The sequence below is a fragment of the Anticarsia gemmatalis genome, chromosome 10 (genome assembly GCF_050436995.1).
Source record: "Anticarsia gemmatalis isolate Benzon Research Colony breed Stoneville strain chromosome 10, ilAntGemm2 primary, whole genome shotgun sequence".
In the NCBI taxonomy this organism is placed as follows: domain Eukaryota; kingdom Metazoa; phylum Arthropoda; class Insecta; order Lepidoptera; family Erebidae; genus Anticarsia; species Anticarsia gemmatalis.
This window is the reverse complement of record NC_134754.1, coordinates 6,673,121-6,687,334: the sequence shown is the minus strand read 5'-3', so window position 1 is coordinate 6,687,334 and position 14,214 is coordinate 6,673,121. Positions and strand designations below refer to the sequence as shown.

General features: G+C 34.8%; 4 protein-coding genes across 4 annotated transcripts; 2 read left to right on the top strand and 2 right to left on the bottom strand.

The window, feature by feature from the left end:
- The first annotated feature begins 677 nt into the window (after positions 1–677).
- LOC142976066 (pupal cuticle protein C1B-like) lies at positions 678–1,909 on the top strand. Its single transcript, XM_076119274.1, has 4 exons — positions 678–804; positions 915–1,082; positions 1,325–1,492; positions 1,674–1,909. The coding sequence occupies exons 1-4, from the start codon at positions 793–795 to the stop codon at positions 1,773–1,775; spliced, it is 450 nt and encodes a 149-aa protein (XP_075975389.1). The 5' UTR covers positions 678–792; the 3' UTR covers positions 1,776–1,909.
- A 127-nt stretch (positions 1,910–2,036) lies between these two features.
- Positions 2,037–5,156, top strand: Fnta (farnesyl transferase alpha). Its single transcript, XM_076119362.1, has 6 exons — positions 2,037–2,244; positions 2,346–2,477; positions 2,784–2,907; positions 3,493–3,583; positions 3,910–4,049; positions 4,336–5,156. The coding sequence occupies exons 2-6, from the start codon at positions 2,348–2,350 to the stop codon at positions 4,847–4,849; spliced, it is 999 nt and encodes a 332-aa protein (XP_075975477.1). The 5' UTR covers positions 2,037–2,244; positions 2,346–2,347; the 3' UTR covers positions 4,850–5,156.
- Positions 5,157–5,245: 89 nt separating this feature from the next.
- LOC142976127 (uncharacterized) lies at positions 5,246–6,236 on the bottom strand. Its single transcript, XM_076119363.1, has 2 exons — positions 6,012–6,236; positions 5,246–5,467 (listed from the first exon to the last, which is right to left on the bottom strand). Exons 1-2 carry the CDS (start codon positions 6,096–6,098, stop codon positions 5,246–5,248), a joined length of 309 nt encoding a protein of 102 aa, XP_075975478.1. The 5' UTR covers positions 6,099–6,236.
- A 6,401-nt stretch (positions 6,237–12,637) lies between these two features.
- Positions 12,638–13,269, bottom strand: LOC142976288 (uncharacterized). Its single transcript, XM_076119576.1, has 2 exons — positions 13,153–13,269; positions 12,638–12,721 (listed from the first exon to the last, which is right to left on the bottom strand). Exons 1-2 carry the CDS (start codon positions 13,267–13,269, stop codon positions 12,638–12,640), a joined length of 201 nt encoding a protein of 66 aa, XP_075975691.1.
- Positions 13,270–14,214: the final 945 nt, after the last annotated feature.

The window sequence follows — 14,214 nt, the reverse complement described above, 5'->3', positions numbered from 1 at the left end:
ATAGGAGCTTCAGTTTACCAAGTTAGCTAGAAACAAACATACCTATGTAAACCCTCAATATACTTAGTTTATCAGTACTTTGACTGGTCTCACTAATAAAGACGCTGTTCAAAACAAGTATGAAGTATCTACATGGATATTACATGAACTACTTATAAACTACGTGGATTCCAGTAAAAGTGGACGCGGCTACCGATCACGAGAAACTTATTTGGTTTGGATTCCAAGTTGGTTTTCCAAGCAAGACTGAATTATTCCAATTTCTGCTCATATATTCTCTGTTGCAGTCTGGAATATGGATACTAGCTGATATTGCCACCAGGCCATTTTCCGGCCCAGTTGCCACGATCCCAAGCTTTGCTCAATTGTTCCATGAAGCTTTGTCAGACAACGGATGAAAATAGGAATCGCTTTTGGGAGGTCAACGGGTGGATCCATTTTTTTCCGCATAGGTGTCCTATTAGTAGTAGTAAGACTCTTTAAAAGGGACTGTCATAAACCTTTGATCTAACCCTTAACTAATAGGCTCTGTACATAATGATCTAATATTCAATTACCGGCACGTGACAGTACGGCCGGCTGTTTATTGTCCTTGCGTATGCGCCGCGCCTGCGTACCTACGCTTTTTCCAAAGCTCGCCGCATACAATGAACACTGTCAAACATTATATTACTGCCTTATCACATGTGCCCCTTCATTAAAACATGTTGACATACTAGACTCACTATAAAAGGCTAACCCGCCCGTTGACACGGCATATTGGTTTAAGCTTCGAAGGGTTGAACACTAAATATGTTTTTCAAAGTAAGTTGCTAATTCTTGCTAACTAAGAATAAATCATTCAAATTATAATTAAAGTAACCACGTAATTACGTAGGTGCCCACATTAAAATTTGATTATACGTTAATTTCAGATTGTCTTCCTGGCGTGCTTGGCGGCCGTTAACGCCGGGCTCCTATCCCCTGTTGTCAGTTCGCCATATGCTTATGGCGGCTGGAACCCATACAGCAATTACCCCGCGCAACCGGCTGTCGCCACCCAACACTCCAACATTTTGAGATCCCCGTTCAATCTCGGTCAGGTTAGTACCTACGAGCATTTTATAATGACCGGGACCCCTCGTTGAAAATTTACATAGAAATTGTGACAGGCACAAAATTCTGGGGGAAAGTTCTAGTTATCGGTATAGAACTTACCTATTACTTAAAGTTCAATGGTTTTGAATAAACCTCTATGTACTACGTACCTTAACTAATTTGGTCGGTACTGTATTTTAGTATTTAGCTGTATTTTCCTACTTAAAATGTTTTGTTTTTCTAACAGGTATCGACATACACGAAAGCTATCGACACTCCTTTCTCAAGCGTACGTAAAGCTGATGTCCGTGTGAGCAACCCTGGTGTAGCCGTAGCTTCAGCTTACCCTCGTCTTGCAGCGCCTTTAGTATCACACGTTGGCTATGCTGCTCCTTTGGCCGCTCCTGTTGCTAAGGTAAGATTAGTACCTACGGTAAGGTTATTAGTAGGTATATTATTTTCAATACAAAATTAATTTACTTATGTCATATGTGTATTGTGTGGATGACCATGTTTAGAGTGATGAGATGCTGGGGACGTGTGATATTAATTTTGTACGTAATTAGAATCAACGTCTATCTACTTTCACTTTTTAGGTCGCCACAACCGCTGGTCTTCTAGGAGTAGCGTATTCCCCTGCAGCTACTGTATCCCACATGACCTACACCAATGGACTTGGACTTGCCTACGGCTGGTAAAAATGGAAAGTTAATTGTTAGAATATTATATTAATTGTAAATGCAAGATTCCTCTTAATTTATTACCTGCTAGTTTTAACAGTAATGTATTATGTACCTACATTGTTCTATTTATAATAAAGTTGTCATTATTATTCATGTTATTTCATTACTTGATCCTAATTCTATCTATTCTAATAATGGAAGCTCAAAAGGCTACTATCCTACATCTGAACTGTCATAAATATGTCAGAATTTCCGATGTAAATGTAGGGTCAAATTGTCAACATCTGTGGCATGTGTCAATTCACATGAAATTGTTGTCGTGAACTTGCCATTTTCTTCTGCTTGCCAAGGTATTAGACCATCAAACAAAAATTACCTGTGTATTTAAATAGATACGAGACAACACGTATAATTAAGTCTTTAATACCTTCGGCCTAGATAGTTGGCCGTTGTTTATTCACGTCGTGATACAGTGTATGCTCAGGTATTATCAGTACTATCCTTGTTTTAATGCTTTTACTGGTGGAATACTGTCTTGAAGTCTTTAGTTAGTGTGTAGGACTGCAGCAAGTATGTCTGTTATAGATATGTATGATAGCGGCGACAATGATGAGGCGTGGGTGTCTTACAAGGAGCGGCCAGAGTGGAACGACGTGACTCCGGTGCCTGAAGACGAGGGCCCCAACTATGTTGTGGTGATCGCTCATTCAGAGAAATGTACGTATATTAAGTTAGCACTATTCATCATCTCAGACTAGATTATTCTCTTACATTATATACCAAAGAAAAACTTTTTTAAAACTGGTTCAAAATGATTGACTTGTTAAGTTAACCTTCATTTTAGAAAGGGCACACATGGATCACATAAAAAATCACTTGATATTATATGATTAGATAATAATATTTATATTCAAATGGTTAAACTTTATTGACATCTACTTCACCTTGATATACTAAAGTAAATATATTTTTTGCTTGAAGATTATATGCATATTTTAAACTTAAATGTTGTTTATTTTTCAGTTGTGGATGTATATGATTATTTCCGAGCTGTTCTCCAAAAAAATGAGAAGTCTGAGCGAGCATTGCACCTTACAAAAGATGCTGTTGAATTGAACCCGGCTAACTATACAGTGTGGCAATATAGGTGAGTTTAAAATAGTACTCAGTTATTGTTCTTTAGAATAATAAGCTATAAATTATCACAACTGGATCATAGCCAATGATTCCAATTAGCACCATATTATAATACACTATTTTCTAATTGGCGTGATGAATTCTGAATGAATTAAAATTCTTGAACATACTTGCCATTGACATATTACTCACTTTCAGATAAAAATAAGTGTTGTAATGCTTATTCAGTTGATCATAAGAAAAACAGGTTACAGCTTGTTGTAATCTGATTTTTATCACTTTGTGATATACTTCATGTTGATTGTATATTTATTGCATAAAAGTCATTATTGTTCAGCCTCATGTTGTTCAAATCACTAGGAAACTGTAAACTTGGTTGCTTAGAGAAGACATAGACAAATCCTTGGAAACTTTTTTTGGATATTTTTTTTTTCAACATACATAAAGTCACACCTTTTTCCCATAGGGGTAGACAGATACCAAATATTTTTATTTGAATAAGTATTCTAAAGTGTAAATCCTTCTATAACATTGCAATTAGTTCTAAGTAGCTGTGAAGTATTTAATAATTATATTTTCCATTGTATCATTACAGGAGAGACTTACTGAAAGCTTTAGGCAGTGACTTAAGATCTGAACTGGACTATGTAGAAGCTATTATCAAGAATTCACCCAAAAATTATCAGGTAATAATCATAAAAGGAATTTGACATTATTTGTCTTTGACAACATTTTTTTTGTTGTTTTCTATGACCCACAAAACATTTAGTCTTGTTTCAAAAAAACGCTAATTATCTATGCCAATTCAAACTTGAACTATGTTTAAAAGTTAAGAAGGTATTTCCTGCAACAAAATGAAGAGACACTTCAAAGCTTCCAGGCATCGAAAATATTTATTGATTCAAATTTAACCTGATAATGATCCCATAGCCTCAATCCCATGATCAACATGGCCACATATGATTATCTTAGTCATCACTCCATTTATCTAAATTTTGCTCTGTTTTCCCAGGTATGGCATCACCGGAGAGTGCTGGTGGAGTGGCTTCAAGACCCTACTCAAGAGTTAGAATTAACAAGAGATGCATTAATGCAAGATCCCAAGAACTACCATGCCTGGCAGCACAGACAATGGGCTATCAAGACTTTTGGGTATGTATAATATAATTTACACTGCAAATATTATAGTCCAAATCCTGTCCAACAGTTTCCACTGTAAAGTTTACAGTATCTATAGCAGCTAGTACTTATGGAATAATTGAATTTAATGTTTTATGTTTATTGTAACAATTTTATTGCTGTACCACAATGTATTAAATCTTAAGTACACATAAATAAATGTGAATCATATAAATTGTTTGCTTTAACTACTTCAAGATTAATGCCAAGGTCTTCCTTATATTGCTTCTGTATTCATTCATGACAAATATTTTTACAGGCTTTACGACCGAGAAATGGATTTCGTTGATAATCTTCTCAATGATGACGTGCGTAACAACTCAGCGTGGAATCAACGGTACTTCGTCGTCAACAACCATCTGGGCTGGTCAGACTTAAATGTACAAAAGGAAATCTGCTACACATTGGAAAAGATCAAATTTATCAAGAACAATGAGAGCGCATGGAATTATTTAAAAGGAGTATTATTACACGATAAAAGAGGCGTCAGTGGCAACGCTGTAGTCTCTTCTTTTTGTGAAGAACTATATAAAAACAAATGTCGTTCTCCCTACTTACTAGCTTTTATAATAGATATTTGCGATGAGGCCATCAAGAAAGGCGAGACCAATTGTCTACACAATGCCACTAGAGCAGTTGAACTATGCCAAGCTCTAGCAGGCAAGTATGATAAAATTCGAAGCAAATATTGGAATTATCTCTGTGAAAAATTCAAAAAGGCTCAAGAAGAGGAACAAAATGGTAAAGATACTGAGGAGAATATGGATGCATGACTTTATTACATAATTGTACATACATTTTCACTGAAGTTTTACAATGGTATCTATATTTTCTTGTCATATTAATTTGATCGGTCACTAACAAGTTTGTAACAGCTATAAGAAACTGACGCAAAAAATAGTACAAGTGTTAAAAATACAAAGAACTTTATCTTTAATTTGTTATTTCTCACTCTTTTGATTAAACGAATCCAAAAGGCGCTATTGTGTAAAAAAGTCCGTATTTTGTGTGGCATTACGATTTTGACAATCTCTGTGTATCATTTGTACAGCGTTTTACCGTAATAAAAAACCAAATGAAGTTTCTACGTTTTATTTACGTTGTTGATGTTTTGTAAGCAGAGGTTATGGCAAAGTAGAGTAGCTTTTAGAAAGGTTTGTAGTTGGTATTTAACGATGGTCAGGTTTGCGTCCTTTGCTCTCACAACTGGTGTCGACACCGTCTATTTCGTCGCGTCGCGTTGTCATCCCTATATTCTTATGCACGTGACTGCGCAACACGCGGGCCACCACTTCGCAGTTGCAGTCTCTGTCTGGGTTTAATACGTCGAGAATTGACGGAGTTTTCGCAGATCCGCTGGGCTTCTCTTTTTCTTTTTCTTCAGGTTTGACCTTCGAACCGAAATGACAGGTAGAATCAGTCACAGTGATGCTTAGCATTTCTAAGATATCAGGACAACTTTGGCATACACATCGTCCGCAGTCGCAGAATGGCTAAAACAGGGATATTGAGTTTTTATTCAATTTGGATCCGTCTTATAGCTATATATGTACTCTATCTACCTCTCTAGTCTACCTAAACCGCGAGTATGAACGAACGAAACTGGCTAGGTAAACTGATGCTATTATTCCAGCAGCGCGAGTAAGACTTACTAAGTGCCGCCACAAGGCAGCTGTAGGTAGATATGTGTGAAACAGGTGCCTATTGTAAGTCATTCCAAAAGCACGCATCCTTCCATATAGAAAACGTTGCTTAGTTGAGTCCGTTTCATTCGTATGCGCTACTGATCATGATTGGTGGTTTTCAAATACAACCATAGCAGTACACACAGTAATATCATAGGTAATCTTTGGCAGAAAAGCACCCTAACGACCCTATCTAAAACGCCTCTTGTGCTCCACGGACGTCAACTTCAAAGTAGATAGGGCTACATACCATACAAGTAAGCAGTTTCTTTGACTTGCCACCTTTGGTTACCTCTTCACATGAAGATTTCGTGCAATTCGCATGGTAATTGGACATTGTCGTGTATTATGATCTTATAGTTGGTACCGTCTTATATGTTTGTATTCTCAAACATGATGTCAGAATACAGCTATTTTAGCTTTACGATTACGGATTGTGTTAGCATTTTTATAAATTTTATTGAAAAACGTCAGTGTTTACTTGCTCATTATGTCATAATATAAGATATTTAAAATATAGAGTACTTTAGTCCAAAGACTACAGTCTAAATGAATAGATAAACAAGCTTTGCAACGAGCCTTAAGTCCTCTGCGAATGTACATAAATGAACAAAATTATCGATTAACTGCTCATATTTAAATATAAAAAAATATCTGAAGAAGGGGTTGGCTAAATGTGGGTTGGAGATTAGGTAAGTATAATTTCGAGATTCGTTTTAAGAAAAAGAACTTTCAAGGTTTCATCACACATGTAAATTACTTTCCCTGTCAGCGATTTTTTTTGTTTATAAGATGTGGGGACTTTTACAAACGTACAAGCAATGGACACAATAGATACGACCAGACCCGAAACAGCTATTTGTGGATTGCATTAATATTTTTTTCCGTGTGGGAATCGAACCCACGATCTCTCGATGCACGGCCGCACGGGTAGGTAGTACGGATTTCATCACGATGTTTCTTTTAGGTACCTACGTTTTGTATAATAATATGTCACAATTGTTTCTACCACAAAAGTTCAAAAAATTGTATTTATTTAGCTTAGTATACTATTACCTACTTTGTGTTTAAATTGGTATTAAGATTAAAATATAATGCTTACCTAACTCGTGGTATAAATAGAAGAGTCCTTTGTTAATTTTCTTTGACCAACATAGACGTAAAGGTAGGTTACATTGACATGTCTTTTTCTGGCCAAAATGCTCTAATGACTGTAGTATGAAGTACGTTTATACATCCTCCATGATGTTAACGTATACCTTATTTATGGTTGTATTCGACAGGCCTAACATTTGTCAGATAATTTGTGGCAGCTATGGTGGACTAAATTAAATTATTTACAAACATGGACTGGACTGTCTATTACGATTGCAAAACGCAGTACGTAACTGCACTGAATAAGATGAATTAGTTTATATCAATAAAACCTTTCTCCTCAAAATGTTCCCATATCTAGCTGTCGTGGGTGCTTGAATAATCTATTATGGCTTGGAAAATATCACATTATCTAGAAAAATGCGATAATGACAAAGAACCAACAGCAGTTCGCATACTAAGACAGAAACTGGCAAACGTTTCTTGTAACTGTAGAACCTGCAATCAAGGCAACGAAAGTAAAGTACTTGTGGAGAACCTGAGACGTTTACTGACTAAGTTAAGAAATAAAGGAGTGCAAGCTGAAGAAAGAGTTACTCTTGATCTTAACGTAAACGATCTGCCGAGAAGTGCTTTTTGTCCATCGTGTCTTATTGCTATGAAGCTTCTGAACTCTGGTTCTGTTCTATTAAAAGACGCAGAGTCTGGTACGCATACTACATCATTTAGCTGCGATAAATCAGAAGGTGATAGCAGTGTCAGGTATTTAGAAAGTTCCACATCAACAACTAGATCTATATTAATGAAATCATCACGACTGACTGTTTGTGAATACCCAAGTTCAAGTGAATTTTCCGTGCCATATGCAAACACGCGTAGTAGAGTTAAGTTCTTAGATTTGTCGACAGAGCAACAAGGACCGATAGAAGATACAGTGCCCTGTGAAAATGGTGTCAACTTGGACCATTTAATTGATTCCATCAGACCACCTATTGCTTCTCATTTACCACTATTTAAAAAGTAAAAGTTTCCCTTATAGGTACCTTATATTGCAAGCTACAATTCGTAAAAATAAAGCACGTTAACTGTGTAATAAATGAGTAAAAAAATTAAATTTTATTTTACTATGAAATAACGTAGATGCTCGCCTGCTGCGGTACATTGTTATACCTAAATACCTAGGTACCTACCTTATGACGGAGAAACTAAAGTAACACAATAAAATATTTAGTGATATTCGTGGCTTAATTATTTTAAGTAGGTACCTATCTAATAGGAAACATTGTATGGTAAGGTATATTGTGATCATCATCATCGTCGTCATTCACATTTTTCCTTAAACCATTGCAGGACATAAGTCTCATTATTTTTACGCAAATCATCACCGTTGCATATTTTATTCAATATCTACCTATTATAATAAATAGTTACCTACTGTAGTTTTTGAGTTTTCGCGTACAAATAGACAGTTTTATAATCTGTAATAGGTAGTTGTTAGAACGTAATAATTTGTAGAACCTAATGAGAAAATCTCGACGGTAATACGTGAGCCGATCGTTACTCAACCTATGCTCCGATGTCAAGTAATCAATCAACATCTAGCGATTAGCGAGTAATGCTCAGAATTGCCCACTCGTTAACCGATTATAGGAATCATGTTAGAGTTCCTAAGTCATGTATTCCTTGATCTTAGAAATGTAAAAAAAACAACTTACCTGCTCACGTGTTTAAAACGTTATTTAACTAACAGTGCACAGTGTGTTAAAAAAATTTTGTTTCGTCGTCTTTTTATTGAATTAATCGATAGAGTACCTATACAATTTTGAGGTCATTCCTACATCAAAAAATTGCTGATACTTTCTATTATTTGCAGTATTATTTCTAAAACCTCGAACTACGAACGAAAACTCGTTGGTTTCCAGGAGTTATTTGAAAGTTTAGTAATATACGAAATATCCGCACATAGGCCTGCCACTTGAATAAAAATTTAAATAATTTATTTTTATTAAGTTTTAGCTTTCGTATAACGACCGTAACAAGATAGGTATAAGTGCAGAAAATGTGTTAAATATTGCAAAATGATGGTAACAACAATGTAATAATTATAATACTTCATGTGCAGCAGCTGCATAATTTTTAAACACACTATTTCCTCAAACAATTGCGGCTGTGAACATCAGTTATCAAGGTTGCCGCGACAAGAATACCTACTGATAATAAAATTAGACAGGTAACATATAATTTACACTCAAACCACCTTTAGATGTTAAGGTGTTTTGAATCTACTAATTTTTATTTTAGTCATCACAATAGGTATATCGTTATTGATCACTAGCTGACTCGCACTGCTTCGCTTGCGTCACTTAAAAGAGAATGGTCATAATTTTCCCCGTTTTTGTAACATTTTTCGTTGCTACCAATAGTTGCAGCGTGATATTATATAGCCTAAAGCCTTCCTCGATAAATGGTCTATTCAACACACAAATATTTTTTCAATTCGAACCAGTAGTTCTTGAGATTAGTGCGTTCAAACAAACTCTTCAGCATTTTAATATTAGTAAGTATAGATTTATATTTACACTAGTCCCAAAAATTAAGGGATATAAAAAAAGAATCCAAATTTTTGGGTGATTTTCAACAAGCTGTAACTCCGAGGAAAATGGTCGTACAGAAAAAATAAAAAAAACAAATTGTAGCTTCAAGTGTCTAATTTTTAGATATGACCATGAAAATTTTTTGTCATGGCCAGGTCTGGAGAAATCCAACGAAAACTACCAAAAAATATTTTTTCAAAATTTTTTCCCTCCTAAAAAAAGGTCCACGGGCTTCAAAAAATTTTTTTTGATTCTTTCGTTCTAAATTTCTTTTAGAAAATTTAATCCTCTTTAATTTGCCGTATTCAAAAAGCCTGTACGACGATTTGCCACGGAGTTATCGTCAATCAAAGCAAAAAAGTTATTTTTGACTTTGATATTCAATAACTCCGGAAATAATGATCGTACAGGAAATCAAAGGAGGGTTTTGAAAACTGCACAATATTCTCTATAAGAAAATGTAAACATCTTTTAAGAAAACATTTTTTTTTGAATTGAAACCTCGGACTGAAAAAAAGACAAAAATTCGCGAAATTAAGGATATTTGGATAACTTGGTATAACTTTGGATAAAATCGATGAACGAAGAATATAATCGGTAATTTTTCAACCTCAAAGTGTCCCCTAATATCCCTCAAAAATTCAAAGCGCTGCGATTTTTTTTTCATTGTGCCCCGAAGCTTCAAATTCTTTGTTGTTGCAAAAATCACCTTTGTGAGCAATTTTGTGATTTTTATTCATTTTTTTAATAAACATTTTTTTTTCTCTCTAAAATCTTTATTTTTTCGATTAAAAAGCAAATCGCAAAACGAGAGATCGAAGTCAAAATCGAGATTCGTCAGTCCATAAGACACTGGTCCACTGTCTACGACCCCAATCGTGATGGTCATGCGCATAAGCCAATCGGGCTCGACGATGTCGTGGAGTGAGCATAGGCACGCGATTTGATTTTTAATCGAAAAAATAAAGATTTTAGAGAGAAAAAAAAATGTTTATTAAAAAAATTAATAAAAATCACAAAATTGCTCACAATGGTGATTTTTGCAACAACAAAGAATTTGAAGCTTCGGGGCACAATGAAAAAAAAATCGCAGCGCTTTGAATTTTTGAGGGATATTAGGGGACACTTTGAGGTTGAAAAATTACCGATTATATTCTTCGTTCATCGATTTTATCCAAAGTTATACCAAGTTATCCAAATATCCTTAATTTCGCGAATTTTTGTCTTTTTTTCAGTCCGAGGTTTCAATTCAAAAAAAATTTTTTTCTTAGAAGATGTTTACATTTTCTTATAGAGAATATTGTGCAGTTTTCAAAACCCTCCTTTGATTTCCTGTACGATCATTATTTCCGGAGTTATTGAATATCAAAGTCAAAAATAACTTTTTTGCTTTGATTGACGATAACTCCGTGGCAAATCGTCGTACAGGCTTTTTGAATACGGCAAATTAAAGAGGATTAAATTTTCTAAAAGAAATTTAGAACGAAAGAATCAAAAAAAATTTTTGAAGCCCGTGGACCTTTTTTTAGGAGGGAAAAAATTTTGAAAAATTTTTTTTTGGTAGTTTTCGTTGGATTTCTCCAGACCTGGCCGTGACAAAAAATTTTCATGGTCATATCTAAAAATTAGACACTTGAAGCTACAATTTGTTTTTTTTATTTTTTCTGTACGACCATTTTCCTCGGAGTTACAGCTTGTTGAAAATCATCCAAAAATTTGGATTCTTTTTTTATATCCCTTAATTTTTGGGACTAGTTTATGTTTACATGGTGGTAAAGATCAAGGCGTCTCTAGTACAAGGTTTCAATTGTTCAATTCCCAGAGCTTTTAATTTTATAAATTGATTTATTATAGTTTTATTTGCAGGTACCTAATAAAGGAAATATTAAAACTCATTATGATTAGATAACGCGGGAGTAATGAGCAAAATTCACGGACAGCATTAAGTTCAAAATTAATTGCCATATTTTTTCTGATTACGTACAAACACAATACGTAGATGCCGTAAGTAGCTAATAATTAATATTAACGAAGTTCTGGGTCGGAAATAAAGATTTATTAACATGTTAAAGAATACTACTTATCAGATATTATAACTTCATTTAATCAGAAAGAACAGCTCTTTTGCCATTGATTTCAAAGTTAAGCTTCCAGAGGGAACTCGATAGAAAGAACGTACGATATTTCTATATGTCATAAGTAGGGAATGCAATCCCGACTCGAGATCGTCAACTCGAGATCCCTCGAGATCAGAAATATCAATCCCGCGGGATCCCGAGATTTTCGGGATCCCGTCCAGTTAGTAAAAATAATACGATTAAAACGGCTTGTTTAATGTAATATGTGTGTGATAGTGTGGTGAATGCAATAAATTATTATTTGAAAGAAAATAAAAGCCTTTATTTTTGAATATTACTAACAACGTAATATAATTAACAGGTGTAATAACATGAACATAATCAAAAAATAGGTGTAGCTTCAGGAGATCAAAATAAAAAGTAATCACATGGCATTTTGAAAGTAGCCTCTTAAAAATAAAGTGTATCAATAGCACGATCTTCTAATCAGCATCTTAAGTCTATTGCAATGTAGCCAGCTGCTGAAAATGCCCTCTCCGACAATCCCGAACGGGATCTCGTCATATTATGCTTCGGGATTGATCCCGAAAAAATACACGGGATCTCGCGAGATCGGGATCCCGCGAGATCGGGATTGCATTCACTAGTCATAAGTATAAAATTATAATTGTACTGCGCAGGACAGACAGCTTATACATTCACAGCTACACATACTGCATACACAATAGGTTAATAAACACGTTTTCAATGGAAACCAATATACCTATCTAGATTTTAGTTTTTTATACCTATTCGTTTATGCAATATTATGGTCGTAAAATAGTTGTTTGGTAAGCCTACCTTGCCAAGAATTAATTGCTGATGATTGATGTCATTTAGTCTAGGAATTATTTGTTATATATCTAGGTACCATTAAGTGCAGTATGACCATTCTGTATTTAAGTGAGTTTCGCAATAACAATAGCCTGTCTGTTTTATAAAAAATGCGTTTTGGACATGTTCCAGTTGACCTAAAATCCACGAAATATTGTTGAATAACAACAATTAGTTATGGGCTCAAACAAATTTATTAAAACGTAACAATAAACTTAAACAGAAATAACTTTTAATTAATTTGAACCGCGTTTGCTTTTGACGTGTTGGTAGATTTCGTGACCGGTGCCGACGGCTGATAGCGCACTGAGACCGGCTTTCTGAAAAATATAATGTTACTATTAAAAAAATACATTCTTTGAAGGTTTATCTTCATGGTCAGATCAGTCGGGAGATCTTAATTGGTATCTTCAATAGAATCTGCTGGAGAATTCAGTACATATTGGATTAAGATATCCATGATTGTTTTGAAGTAACAGGTAGAGGAATAAGTCTTAGCTTTCGCCAAAATAAGGAAGGAATGGGTAATTGAAAATGTATGAGTCAAGAATTTAATTCAAGTTGAATGTTAATTATATTTGTTATAATTTTGTTGAATGTTGAAATTCGGATACACTTTAACGTGACCCAAGAGTCCTCCGAGAAATGTTTGTTATGGAGCCAATTGTCATTTGCATTTCAAATGATTATGGAGAATTCATGAATGCAGTCAGAGAATTCATGAAAGATCATCTAATAGAAAGGTACTCACGACAGCTTTTACGCCTTTTTTCAATCCGCTTACTCCGCCCTTAGGATGGGCCGTGCTTCTTCCTAGGAACACTGCCAGTACAACGAGAACTACGATCACCAAACTAAACAGTTTCATGTTTGTATCGTCTCTTCAGTTCTTACTGCTGCCAAATATTGGATAACAATGGTATCTTTTACTTGAACCCTACCCGTTTTATATGTTAAAAAGAAGTGATGACTAACTACGCACAGGAGATTCCATTGAACAGTGAAATCCCACAAAAGTTTCCTTAAGCTTCTTTAGTACCGCGTGTAGCAAAAGCTAAGGTTTACATTTAAACGAAAGTATAATAATATGGAGGTGAACGTGTAAGTTGACGCAGCCGGTTTAAATCCTTGAGAATTGACCAATTGTTCTTATTCTACTTGGCGAATAAACTCAAGCTAACGATATTTAGTTATGATTTTGGCATACACTCTTTTATATTATACGATAAATTATACCTATTAAAAGTTACTTGAAATATAAACAATGGTATGATGCGGTAGAAAATCTGTTGGCACCATCAACAAAGAATTTCCATGACTTATTACAAGGTAGATGCATAACTCGTAAAGGTAAATTTCCAGAAATATAATTAAGAAATGTTATAATGTTAGACTGTAAGAAACTGTAAAGAACGAACATCTCGTTATGTCTGCTACTGCTTTGTCACCCTAAACTGTTTTGTCGTATTGTATAACTTTGACTCGAGTTTCAATTTCACACTTTCAAAAGCTTTCAAGACAAAGCGGTATTCTATGTGATGATATTAGCAACTGAATATTATTATGAAGTTGTCTTTGAAGAGCACCTAACGCTAAAGTTTCTAAAGCCAATTCCGTAGTTTAAAGCTGTCTTAAACGGGTTCTAGGAAGGGCTTAACTGGATGAAAGACATACTATCCATATTCTGTGAAAAAATATATTCACAAAAAATTAACACATTACTATCCCACTGCTAGGCTAGTTGCTGTTTTCATTACGATGTTATATTGCCTTAAATTCGACTTGAACCGTCAACCACTTGCATGGGAGGTGA